The sequence below is a fragment of the Camarhynchus parvulus genome, chromosome 8 (assembly GCF_901933205.1).
Source record: "Camarhynchus parvulus chromosome 8, STF_HiC, whole genome shotgun sequence".
Taxonomy (NCBI): Eukaryota; Metazoa; Chordata; class Aves; order Passeriformes; family Thraupidae; genus Camarhynchus; species Camarhynchus parvulus.
In genome coordinates this window covers 15,380,618-15,408,044 of record NC_044578.1, presented here as the reverse complement: position 1 = coordinate 15,408,044, position 27,427 = coordinate 15,380,618, and the positions used below count along the sequence as shown (strand labels likewise).

General features: G+C 41.0%; 2 protein-coding genes across 3 annotated transcripts in view; one reads left to right on the top strand and one right to left on the bottom strand.

Annotated features, from left to right (window-relative positions):
* Positions 1-95: 95 nt before the first annotated feature.
* GTF2B (general transcription factor IIB) lies at positions 96-22,484 on the top strand. The gene is made up of 7 exons (XM_030953898.1): positions 96-469; positions 2,906-3,012; positions 13,022-13,155; positions 18,461-18,607; positions 18,744-18,873; positions 19,453-19,734; positions 21,325-22,484. Exons 1-7 carry the CDS (start codon positions 219-221, stop codon positions 21,456-21,458), a joined length of 1,185 nt encoding a protein of 394 aa, XP_030809758.1. The 5' UTR covers positions 96-218; the 3' UTR covers positions 21,459-22,484.
* A 109-nt stretch (positions 22,485-22,593) lies between these two features.
* Positions 22,594-27,427, bottom strand: part of PKN2 (protein kinase N2) — a 56,731-nt gene continuing 51,897 nt past the window's right edge. For both annotated transcript variants that reach the window (XM_030953896.1, XM_030953897.1), the window contains exons 21-22: positions 26,728-26,808; positions 22,594-26,647 (exon numbers count right to left, since the gene is read on the bottom strand). In XM_030953896.1, the coding sequence (XP_030809756.1) occupies positions 26,444-26,647; positions 26,728-26,808 (285 nt within the window). In that variant the 3' untranslated portion in view covers positions 22,594-26,443. The remainder of the gene's footprint in view (positions 26,648-26,727; positions 26,809-27,427) is intronic.

Genomic DNA, 27,427 nt, shown 5'->3' with positions numbered 1-27,427 from the left:
TGCAAACTTCTGGCAGTTTTGCTCACGCTTGTCTTCTGTGGGAATTCCCGAAACTGCAGAGTGTGCACAAGAGCAGCTGAACCGGAGTCACGGCCCAGGGCCGGCACGGTGGGCTCTGTGTAGGGGGGTCTGTGGGTTGCTGCTTGGCCCGAGGGGAGGGCTCCAGCCCGCTCCCCGCTGGCCCAGGGCCGGCGCGGTGGGCTTTGTGCAGGGGCTCCATGGGTTGCTGCTTGGCCCGAGGCGAGGGCTCCAGCCCACTTCCCGCAGCCTCGCTGGCCCGGGCCCGCCCCGCCGTGCCGTGCCCCGGCATCGGCGCGGGACAGCCCCGAGCGTGCGCCCGCCCCTTCGCGGCACCCGTAAGAGCGCTCGGCGGCCCCGCCCACCGCTCTCGGGATTTAATTGCAGGGGCCGCTGGGCCGCGCGCTATCCGGCCCTGCTGCGGCACCGCCGACATGGCGTCCACCAGCCGGTACGGGGGCGGGCTGGGCGCGGGGGGCCGAGGGAGGAGTGGGAGCGGCTCCGGCTCCCACATCGCTCCCGTCCGTGGCACGGGCAGAAGATGGCTGCGTCGCCCCCACTACCGCCTGGGGACTGAGCGGCGGCCATCGCCGCCCTTGCCCGGCCCCGGTGCTGCCGTTTTAGCACGGCTCTCGCGCTGCACGGCCCACCGGCACCTCTCCGGTGTCCTGTTTGTCGGGGCCGTTCCTTAGAGCGGCGGACGGTCAGGCCTCAGGGCGCCTGTTCGTGCGGGCCGGGTTGGGCCGGGCGGGCGGCCCCCGGCTGAGCGGCCTCTAAGGGGCCGAGCTCGCCGCCTCTGCGTCTTCGTGTCGCTATTGCTGGGCAGCGCTCCGAGGAGACGCCGAGGTTTTTGGGGGATTGATGTCCTGTGAACGCAGCTCCTCGTCAGCCGCAGCTCGGTGCGAACGGCGGCTCGGCCTGGTCTGTCCCCCGAGCGCGGCTGTGGCCTGGCCGGGCTGGGCCCCGCGGGCCTGAGGTGGTACCGAGCCCGTCCCGCCGTGTCCCGCGGCCGGGCACCGGCAGGTGCGGCCCCCGTGTCCCCCGTGCTCAGCGCCGCCTTGAGCCGAGGTGCAGCTCCCCGGCCTGGCTCCACCTTATCGGGGCCTGCAAACTGCTTTTAGGCTCCCACCCTAAATCCGTACCGGCACTAGTCAGCGACCAGACGGTTTCGGGTTCTGAATTCCTTCCTCCTGGAGACACACCGAGTTTCTCTTTCTAGCCTGAAAGCCCACGGAGCAGACTTGGAGCGACTCTGTAACGCCTGCTAAACCTGTCCTAGGATCTAGGAAGTGCTTCCGAGTAGCCTTGTTGCAAGTCGGGAGTTATTTGCTGGGATGGGCCTTTACACACGTGCCATGCATTTTCCTTGGGTGTAGGTGGCTTAGTAAATTGAACCCATTGCAAGGAGTACAGCGTACATGTGTCGGTAGATTAGATAAACCGAGTTAAATTGGGATGGGATGACAAATTTTTGCAATGTTTTATGAAGGTAAAGTCTGAAACAAAACATGGTTGGTATTCTTTGAGACATCTGGATTTTTAATTTCCCTTTTGCTTGGTGTGTCACTGCCTTTTATGTAATGCCAAATGTCAGATGATTGTGAGTGCTTTGTCAACAGTGTTGTCATATGAAACTTGTGGCTAGGAATAGAAGGAAGGTAGTCTGAAGAGCTTTCATGTAATGTTTTGAACATAATTTACATCTGAACATCTTGTGTTGACATGCTTTCTGGAGGTTTTAATATTAATAGTTATGTTGATTTTCAGTTTTAGTTTCGGGTTGCAGACATTTTTTGAAGAGTCAGTGGATTAAAATGTTCTGTTTTTTTTGTGTTCTAGACTCATTGCAAATATCTAAAAAAAGAAAATTAATATGGGGAGTATAGGTTAGGCTGAATTAATGGCAGAAATAATAGTGGAAAATGGGGTAACTCAGAGTAATTCTATTGGAAAATTTTTTACAATTGAATGGATTACAAATTGTTTTTTGGTCTAATCAGATAGAAGTTAATAGTCATGATAAACTTTTTCAGACCAACTTCTGTACTCTTGTGCTTTTAAGCTTGAGCATAATGGCTTTGTGGAATACATGGATCCCAATTGTAAACACTTTATACTCCAATTTTGAAATAATTTGTTTTAGTAGAATTATGTAACATATTGTTAATACGAGCTATTTACTTTTAAAACATTTGGTTAGAAGCAATTGGTTGTTACTTTAGCCAGTAACTAAAAGGTGTTTATTAAATAATGCTAATGCTTTATGGGAAGTTGTAATTCTTGAAGATCCATGGGTGTAAAAGAGATCCCTGTTTTCAGAACTTCTTGTCATGTAATTGCCTTAGGATCTGATTATTTTTTAAGATTTCACTATGAATTGCTTAATTTAAAATGGAATTTATTCTTCAAATATTTTAAAATAAGCCAGTGTTTGACTTGGGAATTTTCCAAACATACATGTTGTATGTGCACTACTTCCTGAGTTAAGGACCTGGTAAATAATACTGTTCTGAGTAGGAGGAGTGAAAATGCTCATTTGGAATGAAGAAATCACCTCTAACTTCTTGGGAAACTTCATTTAGCAGTAGTTTAAGTTACACTGCATTTAATCAAGGCTGTTATGTAGATTTTTAATGTTTTGATTTGAAGTGATTTTGGTACAAGATACATTACAAGAAAATTGGAATTTAGGTGATCTGAAGCCTTGATTGTCAAGTGTAGTTACAGCATTCATATAAAAAGTGCAGCTCAGATAATCAAGTTAATATTCTATAATGTAAATCATTAAGTGCTGTATTACTGAAGTGTTATCACCAGGGAACTCTTTTGCTTTTGATATACAGCCTGCTTGTTTAATAGTAATGAATACTTCTCATTTGTTTCTTAGTTTGGATGTGCTTCCGAGGGTGACTTGCCCAAATCATCCAGATTCCATTTTAGTGGAGGATTACAGAGCTGGTGATATGATTTGTTCTGAGTGTGGGCTAGTAGTAGGTAAGTAGTTATTCATATTTTTATAAATTACCATGTAACCTAAATGGTGTGTGTAGGTTTGTGATCTCTTGATGCCTAAGTGTGGGTGGTAGATTTGATGGGGTGTGTGTTTGTTTGTTGTGGTTTTTTGTGTGGGGCTTAGGGTTTTTTTTGTGATTGTCTGTTACTAAAAGCTTACTGCTCTGAATAGCCTGTCTTCTGGTAATTTCTTGCACTACAAAAATAATCAAACTTTCTTAAAAGACTGAAAATTTCAAATGTGCTGTAATATGAATTAGAGCATTGTGCTGTCCAGTCCCATATTCTGTTTTTATTCATGACTCTTCTTTCATTCAGCAAAGTATAAGAGATATTATAAAAGCTCTCTGTGAAATAACTTGCATATAAGAAAAAAACCAACACAACACAAAAACAAACCCCAACCAACCTCAGTTTCCCAGTAGTTAGATGTTATCTTCTACCCTGAAAGATTTATCTTTATATGGTTGCTAGCATGTGTGTTTGTTAATTACTTCTCCCAAGGCTTTTAAGACTATCCTAAATTTTCCCACTGGAATTTTGTGGAGCTCTTTTTCTTGGTTTCTGTAGCAGCAACTTCCATAGACTAAATTGTATTTCTGAGTATAATGAAATATTTAAAATGAAAGGCCTGTTAGGCTTTGTCTTTTGTTTGAATGAGAAAGAGGAAGTTGCTGCATATACATTTTTATTTATCTTTTCTAGGGTAAACATCTTACATGTACCTTACTGTCTTTATTCCTTTTATCATGGGAAACTTTCCACGCTTGTATTATGATAATCCTTTAAACTTCATTGATTTCTGTTAATTTGTTTTTGGCCATTATGTGAAAAAATCCTCCTTGAGGGTGTGTGATACATTCAGTGCTGCTAAATATTTCAAATAGTTTATATCTGTCTTTCCTAGACTATGGTGGTTTTGTTTTGCCTTGCTGAATTAAAAAATTTTCATGAAAAGCTGAAAGTTAAGGCATTTGTGGTGAAGGTAGTACTAATTCAGCCAAGCAACTAAAATATGTCTTTTTATGCAAATGCAAACTTTCACATAAATTGTTAAAGTAAATGTTAAAACATTTAAACTTGAGTACCAGTTTCCTTTAAAATCATGAAACCATTTAAAACCTGTAAAGGAAGGGTTATAACTGCTTTGTTAAAAAGGAAGGGGTGGTTTAAATTGCATGAATTCTGATAAAGGTCAATTAAGCAGAATAAATTTGCTGGTTAAAAATTCAAATATCCACAGCAGTATTTCCTACTCAAATATGATAGTAAGCTTCTAAGGTACTGCTTAAAAATACTTTGGTGCAGGTTCAGCTCTTTGCATGGCTGTCACAGAGATTGAGCAAAAGTTTAGAAAAGCCCATCTTGATCAGTTCATAACTTTTAAGATATTTCTGGTATTGGGAGAAGATGAAAAGCTTTTTCTTCATAAATATAATTTTTTGGAACTTGGAATTTGTCATTAGTCTCATTTCATGTACTTCTGTTACCTAGTCACAAGGAATTCTTGCCTGAAGAGTTTATCCTCTGTTTTTTCTGAAGTAATAGCATTGGTGAATTCTTTAGTTCAAAATATTAGCAGTTTCAATGAGCAGGTTCATTAGAATATTAATAGATACTATTTCTGAATTGAGTTTTTAATGTGTTTGTAATTAGTGCAGTTTACCACCAACGCTACTAGTAGATAAAAAATGTTTTTTAGGTAAGCATTCTGTGGATTTCTCACCAAAAGGCTTTAACAGCATTGTGCTGGTTGTTCTCATTGTGTGTTGCATTCCTTCAGCTATTTAGCTTGCCTCTATGTGTCCAATTCCTTAGCTAGGGTATCCAGCAGGTAATTTGGAAAACCAGTTAAATAGGGTGACAATAAGTAATTGAAGAGAAGTGACCAAAGAGAAGTGAGAGCACTAAATATTTTCTCACCTGGTCTGATAAGAAATTTAGAGAAGGTGTAAACCAGATCCAATCCTTGATGCCTGTTTTCTGGAGATGCTTGTGAGGTAGGAATGTTTTAAAGGAGTGAAGAGAAAATTTTGCTTTCATGTGTTCCAAATGCAACTTTCCTGTATTTGTAGCAGATTCCATGAGGCACGGTCCCTTTAAGAGACTAAAGATTTCATTTCCTGTTTTTACATAGGGAAGTTTTGTTTCAGGGCTTGCATGCATCGTGATCACATGTGAGCAGAGCCCACTGAAAATATATTTTGGGATGGACTAAAGCTTATTGGAATCTTTCAGTGACAGGGATCATTTAGAACAGTTAACCCTCCTCATGCAAAAATCAATACATCTTGTAGCTGAAGAAGTGCTACAGATTTATTTTAAAATATTGGGTTTTATTGTCTGCAGAGCACTGCTGGTGTAAATGGTAAATGCTGAATTTGTGCTCTTATTTTACTGCTGTAAAGTACATACTGCTGTGAGTTCACAGATTTTTTTTTTCTTGTGTGTGTGTGTGTGCACTTTTGCTGTAGACCGAGCAGTCTTTGACTTAACTAAGAGTTATTTGCATTTGATGTTTTTCTTGCTTGCCATGGTAAAGAACTGAAATTGCTTTTTTGTGGAAAGAATGTAAGACTATTACATGTAGAACAGTGTTGTAGGATAAAATAGCTGGTGCACAGATAAATTCCAGCTTTGTAATCAATTTTCTGGGAATAGGAGATTAAATTAGTATTATTATCTTGCATTTATCAGTTGAAAGGGTAGAGCAATAGAAGATTTTGGGTGAATAGGAGGAGGCCAGGAGACAGAGGAGCTGATCACTTTATCAAGTGGATTCCATATTTTAGGCAGACCTGTATGTTGCAAGTACTACTTTTTAAAGGGATTTTTGAGAAAAGTCTTTTATCAGAGTTGTTTTCTACTTAGAGATTTCATTCTAGTCTCAATAATTTAAGTTAAATCTAGTATGCTGGGTTTTTTTGCACTGTATTTTCCATGTGTTCTGAATACACTGGTGTTTTGCTGTGCAGTATTAAAATAATTTAATCTTTTAATGTCTTTATGACTGAAGATGGTGTTGAGAGTATTATTGTTTCAAAATACTGCTTCGTTCTCCTAAAACCTCTCATCTACCTTTTCATTATTACTTTTTGTGGATTAGTTTGTGTTCTGTCTTTTCATGGTAATTATTTCCAACTTGTTGACTTTTCCTTTTGCAAATTGCTTTTTACTTGAAAGGTGCTTGGAGATCTAAATTATAATAATCCATGAAATTTTTGTATTAGTGTGGATTGACATGCATTTGAGAGTTAACAGCTCTGTCCAGGTCTATTTGCTGTGACAAGACTAGTGTTTTATTATCCCTACCTTTCTCCAGCCATTCTAAGCTATGTGCTACACTAACAGTTCATGGACAGAGTTCTTAGGGCTTACTTCTGTGTTCATTTAAAACATTCACCATATCTCATTCTCCAGACAGGGTTGGTGGGGGGAAAAGGTGTTGTTCAAGAACAGAAGGCTAGTAAATCCTCTTTCTTGACAGGCAGCTATTTTGCCTGCTACCTTATAGGCAGTAAAAAAGGCTGGGAATCAGCTCATATGCCAGAAGGGGCTGAGGAAAGCAGAGAGAAAGTGGAAGACAAAGCGCTGAATTTTCTTGATGTAGCAAGGTGGTGATGTGAATTTCAGAGGAGGATAAGCACAAGTCTGGTGGCCTGTACTGCTGTGTAGTATCAGGTATAAGGAATACCTAAGGTTAGGAATACCTTTTGAAGACATTCCTTAAACTTCTATGTAGATAGCTTCATTAAATGTTGTCTTAGTGCGCAGGAGTTAAGCAGTGAGGAATTTATTTTCGGTGTGTAGTAAGTGATTTTCTTGAACTGGTTAGCTCTGTCTGCTTCACTGGGCAGGTGTGGCTGAGAGGAACAGTGCTCTTCTGTGGATCTGCTTTGGGAAGCCTTCTTTGGTAAAAAACCAGAAGTCTGTCTCCAGCTGATGAGGATCCTTGGACACATATGAACTCATTAAAGCTTTGAATCAGATTATGACCAATATTCAGACATTTCTGCCATGTTCTCTGTATACCTGGGTGTTCAGTTGAAGAATTTTAGGGGAAAACAGTCAATAGTCTGTGGTCTGCACTACAGCTGTTACAAAAATCTGTCTGAGGATTTGTTTGGCTGATAGTTCTGACACGTTTGAGATTAAAATGGTGCATTGTAAGTTCAAATTGGTCCATGAAGAAGAGGTAAGATTTGACTATACTATAGGTGTTTTTTTTCTCTTGGCCGTTTAATAAACAAGTAGGAAGGGGTTTCACAATTGCCTCTCAACTGGCCAGTTCATTACTCAGGATACCTGTCATTAGGGATAAGATTGCTTGCTTCTGTATAGCTGCTTGTTTTTTCTGAAAAACCAAAGGAACCTTTGATTTCTTTTCAAGAGTTTGTAGTATCCAGTAAGTGGGGAAGGTGCTTAAGTACTTCTGACTTGCATCCAGTAGGGGGCAGTTAAATCCATAGGGGAAAAATCTTTTAATACTTGGCTGTATGTACAGGTTTACTCCTTTCTGCAAATATTGTCAGTCTTTAAAATACTAATTCTTGATTCAAAGTATTGCTTAAGAAGTAGGCAAAAATCTTTAGATATGGATGTGTATTAGCAGCCTTTCCATACTTGGTGTCCAGACTACTAAAAAGTGTGTGACAAAAGTTGGCCCTTGGAAAAAGACTCTACATTTAGAGGAAAGCTAATGATAAAGGATACTGATGCTTAAAGACATTCTGAATAGTTGACTCTTGCATGAGCATTCACAGATACTTAATACAGGAAATTTATGGTATGAAGAAAGTAACCTGCTTGCCTTTTTCAGCCAGCATTTCAAATAGTCTGTTTTAATTCTAACCCTTTTCAGCTTTAAAGGCAAAGGGTGATGCTTCTGAGTGTTTGGCAGTAATGCTTGTAAGAGTGGAAACAGACTTTAGATGTTAAAAGTTAGCATCTTTTGTCAGGCTTTGTAATAAGCACTGCTCTTAGCATGAAATTTCCTGGAGTGTGCAGGAAGCTTTCTAGTTCGTGGGTTTTTGGCTAGGGACCTAAGGTATTTGAGGGCCACTACTGCTTCCATTAGGTGAAGTTCTAGGTTTTTCTAGTAAGTAACAGTAACATTTTGAATTACCCTCTTTAGGGAGTGGTTCTTAACTTGCTTCCTTACCAGCCTGACAAGGTAATTAGGCAAATAAGGGCTGGAAGCAGTCTGAACTCCTCTGATGGAAAAAGAGTCTCAAATGTTGTGATGTAGTGAAATGTTGTGATCAGGCACAACATTTTAAATTGAGATTCTGTAGTTTGGAGCATCCTTCACACAACTATTTGAGCTCTTAATCTTTTAAAGGCCTCAAGTCCTGGGGAGGTGTAACTTCAGTTGCCCAGACTTGTCCACCTGATCATTTAACATTTCTACTCTCATTTGCTTCTTCCAAAATTATTATGCAAGCTGATGGCTTAGGAAGCCTGTAAGTCCTTTTAGATTTGTCATCATTTTGATATGCAGGAGCTGCTAAGCCTTTGTTCTTGTAGCAGTCATTTGCCTGCGGTGCTGTACTGTCTGTTTCAATCCATAGTTGCCTTTTGGTACTGGTGTGATGCTGTTGGTGTCTGGCAACTAGTTAAAATCATCTGTGGCTTTTTTGTTTATTTGCTTGTGGGGGTTTTATGTTTTGTTTAGCCATCTGAAAGCCTGCTTTAGTTTTTTTAACTGTCTTGTGAATAGACTGGTGTTGCTGGTTGTGATGATAAATTTGTGGTGGTGACAATTTATTGAAAACAAGATAACTTTTACAAAGAATACTAATGCCTTACTAAGGCCCAGAAATAGTGGTGATTGTGAAATTATATGTTCATTTCTTTTTCCCCCTCTCTGTGAGTTTATTCTGTGAAGCATTTAATACATCTGGTCCTTAATAGAAGTTCTAAGGCTGAAAAATGGAAAAAAAGGTCATGTGTTCCCATATGGGGCAATATGTAAGCTAATAAATAGAATGTGGAGTAGATACACCTGGAATATTGTGTCTACTTCTCTGTACCAGGAAGAGAGAGACTTGCTGGAGCAAGTCCAGAAGAAGGTTGCAGAAGTGATTTAGGAGTTAGGAGAGTCTTGAGAGCTGAAGCTTGATCTGACTCTGTTCAGCCTGGCTCTGTGCAGTTTCATGTCTTCTTCATTCTCCCCAGCTTGTAGCCTGCTCCTTAGTTTTTTCACTGTAGTTTGTCACAGCACCTCATTACTCTGCTTAATAAGGAGCTGACTGAGACTTAAGTGTAATCCTATATATCTATACACACGTATTTATATTTAAATTTGGCATTGTAAAATGCTTTTAATTAAAAGTATAATATATGCGCTCACTAGATGGCAGCAGATTCCCTAACTAACTGTGAGAAAGAAACATTCTCTACTATCAGTAGGTATTTTGGGTCTTCAGAGTGCAAATCAACTTTTAATACTGTATTTATGTTAAAATTAAAATATTAGTTAGCAATATGCAGAACTTAATGCAATGTGCAGCTAACATTAGAACTCTTCTGAAGAGAATTTAAGAACATGCCTTCTCAGCAGTATTTAGAGACTAGATAGGGAAGATTACATAGCTCATGAATGTCATCATATTTCTAGTTTTGGTTAGATATCTTCAATTTTAAGCTGTCTTGTCTTCTTATAACGCAAATAACAATGCAAAATGCAGAAAGAGAAGAAAATACATATATTTTATGAGTTATGGCAAGTTAGATGTGTAGATATTTCAAACTAAGTTTTAAGAACTGCTCAAAAGTCTATTTTAATTTCTGAGTCTGACCTGAGTTTGGTTTTGCGTTTATGTAGCACATGTTCTTTGCATGTGTCAGTTGTGAAGAAAAGTAACTTTGGCCTGAAGTTTTCCATTCTGCGTAGCACTTCTGCATTTTATTAAATGAGCTTTTCAGATGATGAGTAACCTGAATTTGGTTACCAACCAGGGAAGTTGGCAGTGTGTGTTTGCACTGGAGCCTGTGTGTTAGTCTGTTAGACTGTATTTTAAAGAGACACGGAATCCTGGAAGAGCAGTTTATGAAAAGAAATGGAGCAATGGAGAAAAATTAATCTGTTCAGAAAGATGCATTGGGATATCAGCCTGGAGGTGGATTTCACAAGGATTTGGTTCTGTAAACTGTTGTTTTTGTATGTATTTCAGAGGAGGAAGCTGAGGAGGTGAAATCCTCTGTTAGAGGAAAGTCAAACAAAGGAGTATTTAACGTGACTGTATCCAGTGAAGCCCTTTTGTTCAAAAGGACTGCATCAAAAGGGAGTAGCCAAGGAATATGTGGCCACTCCCACCCTTATTGCAGTTTTAGAGGGTTGCCCAAACCAATATACGAATGTGAGAAAGCAGAGACAACTGTATAGTGTACTTACTGGGAGCTGTTTTACTCTCATGTTGGACTATTGGACCCATATTCCAGCTTGAGAAAGTCAGTCAGTAGGGCATGACCTAGCAAATTGAGTTTAGAGCTTGAAATGTTAACTCAGTACTAAATTTAGTCTTTTTGTGAGACTAAATTTAGCATTTTAAAGTTTTGCTTTGACCACTTAGGGTGGGGCTTAATTGCATCTGTACTAATATCACAGTTCCAAAGTGTTTTTTATGTATTGAAGAACTAAAGATAATAAATGCTGCATTTTGTTTCTTGTTTTAGTTTCTTGTTGAACGGGATAATCCAGCTAATCATGCTTGTAACTGAATACATTTTCCATCTATGGAAACCTGTGGGCTTATTTGTTCCATTTTCATTAATACTTCTAGCTTGTCACACTTTTATAGAAGCCTTTTGGAAGATGGAATGTGCTGCCTAGGATTTCTGTATATTTTCTGTGACACTGACAGTATACAGAAAAACTTCTTTTCTGTAGTAGCAGATTTCTTGGCAAAATGAAGATATTTGCATACTGCATCTTAATGACACAAATGCTTTATATTTAGTGATTTGTTCTACTTAATCTTTTCTTACTCTGACATAGTAGTCTCAATCTTCTGTTTGTGATGCGTTTATCAAAGCAGGCAGTGATGTAGAACTTTTTTGTTAGAGGAGGAATGGTTCATAACTCACAAGAGGCAGATCCCTGAGTGAGTCATTTAGGTCATTCCCACTTGTGTGGAAAAATATTACATCATTGCTCTGTACTCAGTGTTCTATTTATACCATGCCAGAATTTTAAGTACATTTTGCTTTTTTTAGATGCTGTAAACAGTATTTGGGGTTTGTCTAAAAGTAAAGTTACTGCTAGGCCATAGAAGGAGCATTACTGAATCAAATATTTACAGAGTCCAGGAGTCAGAGGAGCACACTGTCTGCAAATTCAAGCTTGCCAAGGGTGTGGGGGTTGACCTTTGTAGCAGAAAGAGTAAAAGGCAGCACAGATTCATTCTATCCATAACCCTGTAGCTTTTAATGGTTTTTTTTTCTTCTCCCTCTTGGTTTTTATTAGACCAGTAAATAAAGGTGGAGCCATAGTTATGAGCAGGTGTGACAGATATCGATGAGAACACCTTTAACCTGAAGTTTTTGGTTTTTTTGTTGTAGCAACTTCTTTTGGTTCATTCACAGCTTTCAATTTCAAGCATCCTCCTTGCATAATTGTATGTTAAAAATTGAGTTATTCTGTCAGAATAGAGTCCCCTTGTATCCCCCAGGGAATTCTGCAGTTGCATCACTGTCCACACCTTCTGCATTTTCTCCAGCTTCAGATATTGTATTGTTTGCAGAGTGCTTTTCTTAGTCTGTTTTCACCAGGTTAAATCAGCCTCTGTGATTCTAAGACTTGCATACTGTAAACTCTGCAGTCAATGCTACTTTTTTTTGCAGACATTTCTCTCACAACAAACTTAAACTTTGATAAAGGTGATTAATTTTCCCTCAGGTTTAGCTAAGGCTACCAATTATTCTGAAGTTTCTTCTGAGCTGTATTGTGCTTTACTGCAGAACACTAAGAGAAGTGTTCCTTTTGTGTTATTTTGTACATGTTTTCTTAAAAATTCTGTAGTATTGCTCTGGAGGCAACACCTTTGTGATGCAGCTTTTATCAGATCTTTGAATACAATGAACTGTACTGGGTTTGGGGCTGGGGTTTGTGTTTTCTTCTGTGTTTCTTTTTTTCCCCCAAGTTTCTGTTGTTGTGTTTACTGTAGGGCTTTTGCCTGCATCACAATGTTTGTGAGAATTATTTCTCAAACTGGTAAGTTGCTGTAGGAAAGGTTTAGGTGAATGTGAAATAAAGAGAGGACTGCAAGGAAAGTTGTTTCATTCAGAAAATGGGTGCTTTTCCTGTTTATTCTGAATCTGTACTGAAAATCTTCCAGTTATAACAGGGTTGATTGTGTTTAGGAAAAAATAGTTGAGTATATATATTTTATGTTGATACTGTCAAGCATCATGAAATTGGGCAGGATCACAACTGTCTTCAAGAACTAAAATTGAACTGCAAAATGTCATCAATGGTGGGTTAGAAGGTACGAAATTGAGAGTACAAAGGACCTAGAAATGATTCAAGAGAAGTAATTTACTATAGCTTGATGGGATTGTGCATGATAGGTAATTTGTGTGTGCACTATTAACACATGGCAAGTGTGATAAACTTGTAAAGTTACAACAGCTGACTCATTGAGAACAATCCACAGGCAGTCCTGACTTCAGCTTGAAATTGAGATCTCGATTCCTTTTGTGTATTGGAAATGCCATGATGTTCTTAATGGATAATCAATAAAGGTGACAGTTCCTGGTTTCAGGATGCATTTCTTTAGTTATTTATGTCTTCTGTGCAGCTCTAGTTGCATTTTTTTTCCATTGTAGATCCTGAACATTCTGGATTGTTGTCCTGCCAGTCACTGCTGTGTTTGGGAATGCCAGCAGACTGCCTCCTTGGAGTGCAGAGCTCAGATGCCTGCCTTAATGTTTCATGCAATGTTTTAAAGCACTGTGTCAATGCAGACTTTGTGTTACCCTGTGTTCCCAGGTGACCGGGTCATAGACGTGGGCTCGGAGTGGAGAACATTCAGCAATGACAAAGCAACCAAAGACCCATCTCGAGTGGGGGACACACAGAATCCTTTGCTCAGTGATGGCGACTTGAGTACAATGATTGGCAAGGTAACACTGGAAATGCTAAATTTTACTGAGTGCTTTTATTTCAAGTACTAGATGATACTTCCATAGAGAAATTATACAACATGTGTATTTTTGAAGAGATTTTCACCTGAACTGAAGTTGCGTGTTTCAACAGTCTATAAAATGTGGCCCTTTCCTGGGGACAGAAGGAAAGAGCCAACCTTTGCAAAAAAACCAGAAGGTTTGCAGTGTTGTGGAGCTACTTACTACACTCAGATATGTTGCTATAAATAGGAAAGCTGATGTTGCAATTTAAAAAGAAGTATACTTTGACTTAGCAAGTGTATTTGAGGTGGTTCTGAAATTAATGTTGAGATCTCAATAGCTAATGCTGCCTTTTTTGGTAGTAAAGTCTGTATCAGATTCATATCGGAGACCTGGAGACCACATTGTACATGTTCTTTCAATTAATGTTAAAGCACTAAATGTAGAATTCTTTCATGGTGTGAGTACCTCAAAGGAAAGTAGCCCATCTATACTTGGGTTGAAATTTTGTGGTTCAATCATATCTTGCTGTTTCTCCTGAGAGCAAGCAGGACTAGTCACACAAATGCATTCCCTTTAATGAAGCAGTGACCTAGGTAAGTTTTAATTGTTGTACTTTCTTCTTCATATTCTACTGCAAGATTCAAATTAACTTTTTGTGGATTTCCTGAATGTTTCATGAAAAGAGGTGCAGTTGCTGATTAAGAACATTTTGCTGCTTTATGTGTTTTCTCAGAAGTTTTTGTCCCAGTTTTTGCTAGGATGAAGTGCCTAGATATGTATGTATAGGGCAGGGTGCAGCATACTTTTCATGCAAGGATGGTTAAAAGCGAGGAAGTCGACAAGTGAATACTGATGGGCAGCTAATTTTCACCATTAGTGAAAAAGAAATCTTCTCTTTGAGGAAATGTCCAAGTAGGGTTTTGGACAATTCTAAGCATTGCTGCCTATCACATTTTATGATTATAGGTGGCTTTTGGAGTATATTCAGAGAAACAAATTTCTGCACTGCTTCATTAAAACATTGGCATTGCTAAGTGGCTCTGTGAAGCAGTGTTGTAGAAGTACAGGAATTCTAATACCACCTGTATAGGATCAGAAATATTGTAGTTCAGTCCTGGACTTCTGTTGCTGATTTGGTCAGCTGTGATAAAGATCTGTACCTTTAAAGACAGATGAAGAAATGGACTGTTTGCTTCAAGGTTCACATTGTTTCTCACTCTGGGCTGTGTAAATATAAGGTTTGTTTCTGGGAGCTCAGTTTGATTCGGGGAGCTCAGTTTGATTCGGTCAGTAGAATGACCTGAGCTCCTTTAGACCCTACACACTATAAAAGACAAAAGACATTTCAGCTAAAGACAGGTTTTGTGTCCAGGTGATTGGTGACTTGTGCTGTTAACCCCCTTCCCTCTGGACATTCAGATCATAATTTGGAATAAAGAGGGATAGCAACCTTAGTGAGAGAATTAAAGACACAGGAACTTGTTTGGAAAGTTCGTTTGCCCATGAAAACTAATGACTTTCAGAGCTGGACATTCGACTAACGAAAGTTTTGCTGTAAACCAGAACATCCCAGAATAGGCAGGAGCAAACTTGCTGTAGCAAAGAGTGCCATTCCATAAAGACAAGATGAGAGTTTTAGTGTGGCATGATTTAACCTATGAGAATTGAGTAAAAAGTGCTGGAGCTGCCGGGATTGTGTTTGGGATTGTAGATGGGGCAATCAGTCCAACTGTGGATACTTTATTTGCACAGGGAGGAATTGCAGAAGAGGTGCATTATTTTCTATGGGAAATTGAGAATCCCTTTGACAAACCAGGATGTTTTCTGCACAGGAGTTCCTGTGTTTGTCTTGCTAGTAAGCAGGAGCTCTGCGATGTCAGTTCCTTGATGTGAGCTCTGTATCAGGGACTGCTTTTTTTTCAGTCGTTTGGAAGGAAGTGAATGGCTTTTATCAGAAGATGCTGAAGACATATCCTGTCAGTGCAGAAAGGACATGAATTTTGCAGCAACAAAGTAGTACATTTCTCAAGCAGTCATCTGAGATGCCTGCTGGCAGTAGGTTGGGATGTGGATTGACCTAGATAGACACAGTGGTTGAACACTAACTAGATAGACACAGGGGTTGAGCAAGGGTGAAATTGGTGTAGTCATGAAGATGGTAAGTAGTATCTGACAGAGTGCAGAACAACCTTTATGAGTTCCAGAGAATGAAACAAGGTAAGATTATTATTTTCCCAGTTAACAGCAGGTTTTAGAAGGGCCTGGAGTGGACCCCATATTTGTGTGCCAGAGATGGCTTTAACCTTTCATATGGGACAGGACCAGGGCTATTTCTTTCTGCTTGAGGTAGGACTGCAGATAGTAAAATCTTTACAGCTGACCTTCTCCACCCTCGCAAAAACACTCTCACCAGAAAAGCCCCTAAAACACAGCTTGTGTTGTGGGAAATCCAAAAGAGAAGGACATTGATAATTCTCATGGCGCATCATGTTAAGTCTCTTGTAGACTCCTGGGAACAGAGATGGAAATGGAGTCTCAGCCAGTTACAGCAGTATTGCTTTGTAACAGTCGAGGAAGAGGGTCAGTTCTGCTTCACAGAGTGGTTTGTGTCTCTTTCCTCTGGGAAGGCAGGAGGTGCTGCTCTGGAGCCCCTTCCTGCAGGGATGTGTGGTCTGTATGTGTTAGCTGCACTGCCTGTGCAAAGGGATTAATTCCTAATTGGTTTTAATGTGTAAGGAACCCATCTGTCTGAGGCAGCAGCAGCAGCCTGCATTGGAACAAAGATTAATTTGCCTGTGAAGAGGAGGGTGAATAGCATAGTTGGCAGTGCTGGAAGTGGTTTGAATTCCACAGGCCGGTCTTCAGGATACTGGCACAGAGCTGTAACTATGAAATTAGATACTGTGTGCTGCAGTTGATCTGATTACAATGCAGATCAATTGGAGGCATGGTGAAGTGTGACATTAATTGTGACTTGATTGCCAGAATGTTATAGTTATTTCTAAAATTCTAACATAAAATTTTTTGGTTTTTTTTTTTTAATTTTTTTGGTTCTCCTTAACCAGTGGTCCAAGGAAAATCCCTGTGGTGAAGGGGAATCCTTGCTGGCTCCAGGACAGGACAATATTTCCTGGTAGATTAGTCTCTGATACAAAGTCTGACTAGACAAGGACCTGGGGACTTGCTGTTGTTTGTGCTCACTCTTCTGGCATCTACAAGAGTTTGAACTCATACAGTTCCTTGTAAGCATGTGTGCATAGCTCTGGTCTGGGAGGCCATGATAAACACAAATGTAACACACTGCAGGGAACAGGGGTATAACTGATGGCCAGCAAGGAGCCTTTTGACCTAAGACATCTGTATACTTTGGGCCAAGGGAAGTTTTGGCATAATTTTTGAATGGAAGGCCTAGTATTGCTCTTTGTGGCCTGAAGTCTGTTGTACTTTATTCTTGCTCTTTGTTTACCTTTGCATCTTACTGGGAACCTTTGAATATTTGGAAGTGTTCATCCAGCCAAGGAAGTAGGATTGTCTTTGGAGCAGCCCTCTGTTTTGTTGGTGCCAGAATCCACGTCTGGGTGCTTATTTTGTATTAAAGGATGTTTGGAGTAGTAGGAAAAAGCCATGAATGGTTCTGGAATCTGTTGTAAAGACTGTTGAAGGAGCTAGGGAGACTTGTGAGGAGGGTTCTGTGCCGAAGTCCTCAGTTGCCACAGTGAGTCAAGGTGTGTGAGCACCACGGATGGTGTCTCAGCAGGGAGGGATCCACTGGGGCTGCTGGAAGAGGGGTGTCCATGAGGCCTTGGACATGGGAAAGGGAACAATGTAAGTGAATGGTCAAGAGCAAGTGTTATTGCTGTCAGAAAACATCTGTTAAATGCAGAACTGCACCTCAGAGATGACAGAGTTATAGCCTGTGTTAAAATAGAAGGGCACTTCCCAAGGACATGGGTCAGGAAGGAAGGAACTGGGCAGCTGAGAAGAAAAAGGTGATGCCAGGGATTGTTCTGTGCTTTGTTCACTGTGTCTTTGCCCCACTTTGTACAGCCTGGACATCTCAATCCATTGCTAGGTATTCAGTTTGAGAACTCCGTGTGCAAGTGCTTAGCCAGGTTATCAGTCAGCCACAGATCAATACCTGCTTTGTGTTTACTGGTTTTGGCAAAATGACAGTGTCTGTGGTGTCTGTGGTCAGTGTCTGTGGTGGCTTGTTTAAATGACCAAATCTGTCTGTAGTGAAAACTGGATGCCCCATCCTAGGTAGATTGTTTGAAGGTACCAGCAAGGAATAAATGCTTGCAGATTCAGGAAATCCATATTTCACGTGATGGAATTATGAAGAAATGGTTTCCACTTGAAGGAACTTGGGGCCCCTTACATACTGTGACAGTGAACACGTATTTAGACAATATAAGTTACAGATTATAAATTGCTCTTCTCTTCCAGGACATGTCATTATCAGCTATCACTAATCTGACATGGCATTATTTGGTTAAGACTTGTTTTGGACTGCGGGCAAATTGAAAACTTTGAACATTTTAGAGCTTTTGGTTGGGCATATTTGCATGTTTAATAGAAGTATGCATTTTGCTGTGTAAGTTGTAAGGTACAAGCAGAATGGTACCTTGGAAGCTTGTTTTAAAGTTGCCAGGTTGAGTGTGAGGCTCTTAATTCTCTGAAGACCTCAAGCTTTTCTTTTAAGAGGCCAGTGATTTTCCCATTAAGTCAAAATACATGGATATTTCCATTTTCTGATTAAGGCTTGCAGCCTCTAACAGGCACAGTATCAGGTTGGGTTTGACTGGCTCATTGGTTTGTGTGTTCTCTTTGCCCATGCATTCACTTATGATGGTTATCATTGTAACAACTGGTCTCCAGCTGACCATAAAATTGTTTTTCTGACTCACCTGTCTACCACAGATGCAGCCTAAAGGACACACCAGAGCGGGATAGAATATCATCCTGGACCTCAGCATTGGTGACAGGAGTATTGAGATGCACACATTAGCTATATATTCTTTCTCTTTTTGACTGTGTAACTATTGTTACATAAGGGAAGAAAAAGCCCTGTGTAATCTGTGGTCTCTGGGAAGCAATTCATGATTTGAGACTGGTGTGAAGTCTAGAACTTGTGTGGAATGATGCTCGATTGAGTTACTTTCAGTGATGTTTATTTGCACAACTGTTGGAACCGATGCCTTGAATTAAAATGTATAAAGCTGGAAGATGTTTGCTCTTGAAGTGAGCAGGAAGTTGCTTAGTTGCTTGTATTATTGACAATACAAATTTTTCTTTTCAGGGCACAGGTGCAGCAAGTTTTGATGAATTTGGGAATTCAAAGTACCAAAATCGCAGAACTATGAGCAGCTCTGATCGTGCGATGATGAATGCTTTTAAAGAAATTACGAACATGGCAGACAGAATCAACCTCCCTAGAAATATAGTTGTAAGTTCATGTCTCTCTTCCTTAAATTGTTCTGGCATTGACTTAGTTAGCATAATATAATGAGCACATGAATTTTTGATATTGCTGCTAATTAAATGGCCTAGAGTTAATTAAATTTCATCTTCTTGCATTGAAGGATCGAACAAATAATTTATTCAAGCAAGTGTATGAGCAAAAGAGCCTGAAGGGGAGAAGTAATGATGCTATTGCTTCTGCTTGTCTCTACATAGCCTGTAGGCAAGAGGGCGTTCCAAGAACATTTAAAGGTAAATTTTCAATGATAGAGATTCAGTTTTGCTATGAAGGAAATGTTTAGTTTCTGTCACTGTAGGAGGTTGGTTTTCTTATTCCTGGGCTTTGTCAAATTGGTTGTTCTCAGCTGTAGCTCACCTTTGAGGGGACGGTAGAAGGGTCTGTGGGAATTTGTTGTATTTGTGGAGTAGGCTCTAGGGCATGGGAGTTTTAGCATTTGAAAGTTATTTTGAGTGTTGGTGAAACTTAAAAGGCATTGCTTTGATCAGAGGATGGTGGAGACTGTTATAACTGATTTAACTGAATTGGAATCAGCAGTTCTGTAGTGAATAGTGCAACTTTTCCCTAACAGAGATACAATTCTCTAGCGTTCAGTACCAAATTTCCCTTACTAAGTGAGCTGTATTAATTAATGCCTTGTGATAAATGTGCACTTACTGAAGTTTCACAAATGGTCAGAGCTTATTTAGTGATGGTGGCCTTCAGGACATTGTCCTTCTTTGTGGGTCTTAATATAATGAGAATCAAATTTGATTATTTTGGGAGCAACAAATGCTGTGAAGCCTAAGGTTTAATTTATACTTTTTTTTCAGAAATATGTGCAGTGTCCAGGATTTCAAAGAAAGAAATAGGCCGATGTTTTAAACTTATTTTGAAAGCTCTGGAAACCAGCGTTGATTTGATTACAACTGGAGACTTCATGTCACGATTCTGTTCTAATCTGGGTCTTCCCAAACAAGTACAAATGGCAGCAACACATATTGCCCGGAAAGCTGTGGAATTAGATTTGGTTCCTGGGAGAAGCCCTATCTCTGTAGCAGCTGCAGCTATTTACATGGCATCACAGGCTTCTTCAGAGAAAAGGACGCAAAAAGGTAAAACTTGACTTTTTTTGGTCTTTTTTTGGTTTGTTTTTAGTTTGCCATGTCTTTCTTCCTGAAAGAAACTTCAGTATTGCTGTAAAACTTGGATGAGGTATGTGCAAACAGTGATAAGCTCATTCTAACTGCATAGAGCAAGGACCAAACCAGGATCTCCCAGTCCCCAGAATGAACATGGAGTAATTGTCTATACTCAGTGTAAACTGAGTTAATTTTCTTCTGGTATTAGGAGTTGGATTCTTGAATGCAATGGACCTGTGCATTCACATGAGCATAATAATTTAAGTTCACATATATTTTTGTGTGTCCATTTTTCTGCTCTAAAATATTCCACACAGGAACTTGATGGCAGTTGCAGGGAGCCACTTGGGCTTTGAATTACATCAAATCTTTAATCATTCCTGCAGCCAAGGAATTGCCTGCATTAGTACATGGTCCTTGACTTACTGTGAGCCTGTGGTAAAGATGGAAAGTGTGGGATGGCAAGGTTTGCTGTGGACCAGCTGGGGCAGATTCCCTGCTGGTAGGGTAGCCGGTGGGGAGCCAGTAAGGAGTTCAGGGCTCTTGAGCTGCAGAGCAGCATGGATCAGCTGCTGGGGCTCAAGGGAATGAGGCTACAGGGCAGCAATGTCTGGAGAAAGAAGTTTACTAAGGCTGCAGGGGGTAGAACTTGATGTGAGAAATGGATTCAAGTGCTCCTCTGAGTTGTCCAGTCCAGATCAGAAATGTTGAAAATGTAGCAATTTCTTAATGGAGCATTCCTTTTGGATAAAAAATAGTTTTTATCTGTCAGGTTGTGTTTTGTGTTCTGCATTTGTAACTGCTTATGTCCTTGGAGCTTCCATCCTGTTGGCACTTTCCTGGGCCTATGAGTGATCTGGAGCCCAGGAAGTTCAGTACCTTCATCCTTGCTGGTTGTGAGCTACTGGATTGCATCTCTTAAGAGTGATAATTAAAATACTGCTGCTTGCCATGGACACCACAGCTCACGCTGCTCCAGTGGTTTTGGACAGTGCTGAAGGCTCTCATGCAGTTCAATGTTTAAATTCCTGACTTTTTTTTTTTTACTAACTCTTGAATAAATTTAAGTTTCTGTGCATCTCAAACAAGTGTTCCCTTAGCTTGTTAGACAGTGGTGTGTGCCTCTGCCTTATTTCTTGGTGCATTTTAAGGTAAATGTATTTCATGCTTAAGTGAAGGTATCAGTTTTTGTCTGTGGCTCAGTTTTTTGCTTGTTTTTGCTTATATTTAATCAAAGCATAAAAACGAAGTTCTAGAAGTTGATGATGATTTGTTAAAATACTGGTGGTCATATGTAATAGGTGTTTCTAATTACTTTTACCCTCTTCCAATTTGAAGTTTGTTATTCCACAATTTATAGGTTAAGGTGAACTGTAGCACATAAGAAGACAAGCTTAAGTATCCAAAATATTAGTCACCACAGTTAACACCATTTCTACCAGGCTTTTGGGGAAGTTGCAAGTGAAGCAAGTGTCCAGTGCCTCTTGATAAGTTATGCTTGCTGGTTTCTTGAATATAAATCGCAAAAGTAAAAACTAACCACTTCTCTGCTTTTTGTTGTAGAAATTGGTGATATTGCTGGTGTGGCTGATGTTACGATTAGACAGTCATACAGGCTGATCTACCCTCGAGCTCCAGATCTTTTCCCAGCAGACTTCAAGTTTGATACCCCAGTAGACAAACTACCACAGCTGTGAGATTGCAGAGGGTTAATTTCTGTTAACCCTCCCCCAAAAAAACCCCAACAAAAACAAACTCTTTATTTTTGCCTATAATAAAGGATGTACAAAGTGTTAATATTGGGTCTTCGTGTTGTGGAACTGGAGGATATGGAGATGGAGCATAACTGCTGGAAGGCAGCATACATTCCAAGGGTAAACAAGCTGATTGTGTGGCATTTTGTATGTATATATTAGTGGAAGTAAATATTTAATATCTGTTGCAACAAATTTAATTTGATACTGTTGTACTTATTTAGATTTCTTTTGTAGGGATCTAGTAAGATGTATTTTGGAAAATTTAAAATATTGTGTAACTCCCAAATAAACTGTTTTCCAAAAACACCATCTTGTGGTATGACTGCAATGTGACATGCACGTACTGTTGTACATGCTGAGAACTGGAATGCAGTCCATGGAATGGTGGAGTGAGCTTCATACTTGTGGGCTTGGTCACAAGGCTGCTTAAATGCTCACTTTATGGACAATTTCTGATCCCTAGAGTGCTCTGGTAGCTGTAGGGAACTGTAGTGTGGTGCAGGCACCCAGAATGTAAACAGTTGCTGAAAAGCTGTTCCAAGTTTTGCACAACGCTGCAGAATATTTCGAAACTGGTTGCAAAAGGATTAATCCCATCCTTGGTGCAGTCTTCCTGATTCTCACTGTCTCTGCTTTTCTGCTGTGAATTTGAGGTAATGACAAAGCAGCTACTGAGAAGGATGAGGACTCACTTTAGTTGAATTCCTGGTAACTTCATGATTCTTAGTACTGTACAAAGAAAAGTAAAAATACTTATAGTGTAAGTTTGTTAAATGTCTGTCCTGCCAGCCCACTCTGCAGTCTGGCTGGCCTGTGGTTGTTCTAAGTGAGCACTTGCTGCTTGAACTGATATGCCAGGTGCTGAGTGAAGGCCTGAAGTTGTTCAGCCCTGCCCAGGCTAAGAGTTTTGAGCACTGGTTGCCTCCTGACAGTGTCCCTTTGTGTACAAAGCAACAAATGTGCTTAACTGGGAGTCTTGTGGTTCCTGAGATTTTTGTATCACAGGTGCAAATGCAGTTTAACTACACAAATAACAGCTGAGGGGTCAGCTTGCTGCACATCTGGTCTAAGCCAGCCAGAGGGAAGGCTGTGTCCAGTGCTAATGGCACTCACTGTTGGTTGCTAGTTGAGCTTTAATCCTCTTCTGCCAGTAGATACTGGAAATGTGGAAACTGAACATTTTTCTCTGTAGGTTGTACAGTCCTGTTACACCACAGGAGCTGTTGGTTACAGCCATGGAGGGTTCTGGTGCAGGTGTTAGGAGTACGCTCAGTCGTTGGCAGGGCATGTATTCTTTGTCTGATGTATTGCCTTTGACTTTGATGCAACATTTTCTGTTATCTGGGCATTCCTGGTTTTGGTCTGTACTATTCTGCCTGCATCCTCTGTGAGTAAAGATGCTGTGAATGGGCTGGGCCTGACCATCAATGCGTTGCTACAGCTTGGGGATGCAAAGGTGGAAATTGCTTTTACTGTGAGTACTGCTTTCCAGCATAGATCTGTGGATTAAATCTGCGCCATGCAGGTTGAAAGTGACTGAAATATACGTTGCCCATAATGCTCATCTTAAATCCTTTCAGGCATTAGGCACGAGCACTTGACATGTGACGGGTGAGTGTTTGCAGTTGAAATTGTTGCATACAGCAAAGATTGCCTGGACAGGAATTTAAATACATCCGTGCAAAGCTCTGAAGTGCAGCAGCTGGAGGCAGGGAAGTGCAATCCTGCCATGACCCTGCAGGTTCCATAAGCAGTTCCTGTATCTCCCAGGGTGTGGGAGTAACTGTGCAGCACAAAGAGGCAGAACTAGGAATCTGCTTGAAGGCGCAGGTATATTCTGAAGGCCATTTACTACTGATTGCAGTATACTAGTTAATGTGAAGCATAGCAGGAAAAAATACGGCCTAGCTGTGAATTAATTTCTAGGCCGCTCTGGCCCCTGTAGTAGCTCCTGCCCTGCCTGTGTCAGCCCGGCCCAGGGGCGGGGCCCGGGGGAGGTGCCGCTGCCCTCAGGCTGAGGGCGGGCTCCGGGCGCTCGGCTCAGCCGGGACGAGCCTGAGGGGGCGGCTCAGCAGCCAGCCCGGAGAAGGCAGGACAGGACGATGAAGGGTAGGATTCCCCACACACAAGTGTGTGGGGAACATCTTCAAGCGTTAATTCAGCGGCAGTTCAGATTAAATCCTTGAAACGCTGAAGCCAGGCCTTTCTGGAACGATTGTTTAGCCAGGCGTGAAGTGCCCACCTCCGGGCAAAATGGCCACGTAAAAATTCCATGTGGCTCCTAAAAGTAAAGAGTTCTATTCTAAATGCACTCAGAAGAAAGCTTCATCCTCTAGACTGTCCAAAGAACGAGCTCAGTGAGGGGTAGGTAGGTACAGATTGTGATTTGGTTACACAGCTTGCTAAGGAATGGTGGTAGGAAGGAGACTGCAATGAAGCAGTACCCAGGAGCAGGGCTCAGTTGTCTCCCTCGTGCCTCAGGGAAGCCTGGGAGGAGGGAGAATGCTGAGCCAGGCAGACAGACTCCAGCTGTCCCGACTGCTCCAAGCCAGAGAGTGCTCAGAGTCAATTTGTAATGTTCTTTAAAAAAAAAAAAAAGGAAGCCTACTGAGCTACCACCAAGAGACTGGGTCCCCTCCTGACGTTAAGATCTTTTCTGAAGTTACCTGTGGGGAAGACATGACCAGCCACTTCAAGGAACAGCAAAATCATGTTTGCGACACAATTTACAAATTACTCTATTTAGACCTTTAATTTGTGATATTAATGACTGCAAAACACTTAGAATGACATTTGTTAAAGGCACATTTCATTTAATGCATAGTGTACCATTCTAAAATATCCTAATTTCCTTACAAAGTGCTTGAGCAGCCACATACAGATAAAGTATAGCAAAATATATTTACAATCTAGGGTTTAAATCTTAATCTGCCTAAAAATATTTAAAAAACTACAGAGATAAAATTAGTGCTTTTTTCAGCTTAACTGGGTGAACATACCCTGCCCTCTAATTTTTTCTAATTTTTTTTTTTTTAGTGATTTGCTTAGATTAAAAAAAGATTTCTGTACAAGATGTAGTTACAAAAAGGTATGTTTGAAGATACTTTTGTAAGTATTAAGCACCCTGTGAGATGCTTGTGTATATATATATATTTGGGAACCAAAAAGGGTGAGCTGACTGTACCTCAAAAGTATTGGTTTCAGCTAGATACAGGAACATAATTTGTTTCTAGTCAATATAGAACCTGGAAACAAGGAATGCTGAGGAGTTGACTCACTCTTTCCAACGTGATTTGTAGCAGTGGGGAAGGTGCCTGCCCCATTCCTCTGGAGGACTGGCCTGATTTAGACTTAGTAATGATTATTTTATTTTTTTATCCCTTAAGCCTCTCCCCTGCCTAACCCTGCAGGTCTGTCCAGCATCTTGATTTTAAACCACCACCTTAGCATTGCATACTCCAGTGGTTTGCGTTTCTTCTTTAAATTAATAAAATTACCAGTTTTAAATTCATTTGAGTGCGATGCTCACTGCCTTAGCCCATGAACAGCAAACTCCTGGCCAGGATGAACCTGTGAGGTTACAGTGCTGAATAGTGCTAGAGGTAAAGACCAGGAGGAAAATTTATTTTCCAAGAGTCAATGTTTGCCCACAGAACAGCAGATGCCAAAAATAGGTCTTGGTTTACAATACACACACAGTGTCTGGTCTAAATTACTTTTCAACTTTTGAGGTACAGCTTTTAGTGTTAAGGGGTTTATAAAATATACACTGTTTTTATCAAAAATATTTATACATTCTATTACAACATATTGCTTTTTACCCTCAGTAACTGCCAATCCAGGGGCTGGAGCTCAGTGGCCTACATGGATACATTTTTTTGTTCACTTGGCCACTACGCAACATCGGTGAAGTGGTACAGTTAAATTACTTGCCTGGAGGTAAGAATACATTACAACTTCCAAATATACATGTTCACAGCATGTATACATTGAAAACGCTTACTTTTCCTAAGTGATATGATACTGTACAGCAGACAGAGGAGGATGGAGGGGGTTAGATACGGACTGGGAACTTCTCTGCCCCCTCGGGCTGTGGGAAAGGCTCGAGGTGAGTGTGGAAGGAGCTGGGCCTGGGCCTTGCAGCTGCTCCACTCTGGGGTTACACTGAGCAGCGTCCTCCTTACATTCCTCATCCCAACCAGAGCCTTAAGCCACGCTCAAGGAGCTTGAAGGCAAAACTGTTTGGCAAGTGACTTTGGTAAACTCTCCGGATTTTTCTGGGTTTTTCTTTGTAATGGAAGCACTTACACAGTTGTTATCTCAAAGGCAAGGTGTTTAACATTTTTCCTAATAAATACCATAGAAAATTTACAAAACAAGGCATATCTGTTCTCAATAGCATTATTTTAAGAACACAAGATGAAGGTGTACGTAAAAATGTGTAGTTTTAAAGACTGCACAATGTTTAGCTGAAATCATTTGCCTTCTCTGACTAGAACCAGGTTCTGTGTGAGTGTCACCAGTATCCCAACTTACTTCAGTGTGGCTGAGTGGAGATTACCTAGCTAAAGTCTGCATTTCCCACGTAAGGCAGATACTTTAAAAAGCGGTATTATCTGCTGTGGAAGAGTGAGAGGAACTGTACAGATCCACGTGCGCCCATGTGTGGGAAGTTCAACACAGCCTGGGTTCACCAACTCAGCTTAGGAACGCCATAGACCTGCTTTCCAGTGCTCAGATAAAAAACAATATACAAAGAGGCCACTCTTCAAAAGAGTGTTAAAACAGTACTTAAAAGGATCTTCATGTGATTTAAAAAAACCCAGAAGCTGCAGGTGGCACAGGAAGCAATTGAAGGGTCAGTATTCTTCAGAGAGAGGCATTCTTGTGAGCCAGTTCAGCTGGGGCTTCACAGTGTGTGGAAGTTAACACCAATCAGCAATGTAATCAAAATCTCTGAACATTTCCTGCTCTTCTTCTGAAAGTATCCTTGGTTCCCGAGGTGGAGTGAGGATAGGTGCTTCAGAGGTAAATTCATCATCAAAATTACTGACATCTTCTCTTCCTCTAATGGTAGGGACGAAAGGAGGCTTGACTTTCTTGGCCAGTAAAGCATGCCAATCTATTTGCTGTAAAATAAATGAACTGATGTTTAGTTTCCCATCTCTACTCCTTTGGGTTCTTAGAAATAATGCTGGTTTGTACTCACCCTGAAAAAGTGATGCTTTTTCACATCCTCAGCATCTTTCTCTCCAGCCCCAAGACGCCGCTCTGGATTTCTTCTTAGCAGCTGACAAAACATGCAGAGTTTCAGTGGGGAAATTCAGGGGGAGGGAAAGGAAGGAGGAAGGATGAATGTTACTGTGTAACAGCCAACACCAAGATAAGGTGGACAGTAAAGCCATACTGCCTGACCTGTGGGTAGTCCTTTCCCCTTGAAAGAATGGACAGACAAAGCTTTTAGCTGTTAGCAGTGCTCTTTCAGCCTGCCAGCACAGTTTCAGCAGCAGCTACGCCAGCACCAGTACCAGAGCAGACTCATCTGTCTCCCAGCAGAGCTGTGCTGCCATGTCTTGGTACTGGAGGTGATCTGGGGCAAGTCACAGAGTGCAAAATTCCTCTTTGCTGGTGAGGGTGCAGATTTACATAAGCCAGTGGTTCTTGCTCAGCTCAGAGAAGAGATTAATTACCCTGCTGTCTCAGTGCTCCGCTCCCTCACAGCAGTTGATTTACCAGGAGAGGGTTCAAGCTGCTTCATACATTCAGCCAAAGGAAAGGGTTTCCTAGTTACCCCCAGGTTTGATGCTCCCCCTTGTGAACTGTACTGCTGTGAGCAGCCCCCTGTTCCAGGCAGGGCCCAGCAGCAGGCTGGGTTGATATTCATGATGCAGCCATCAAAAAATAATGTC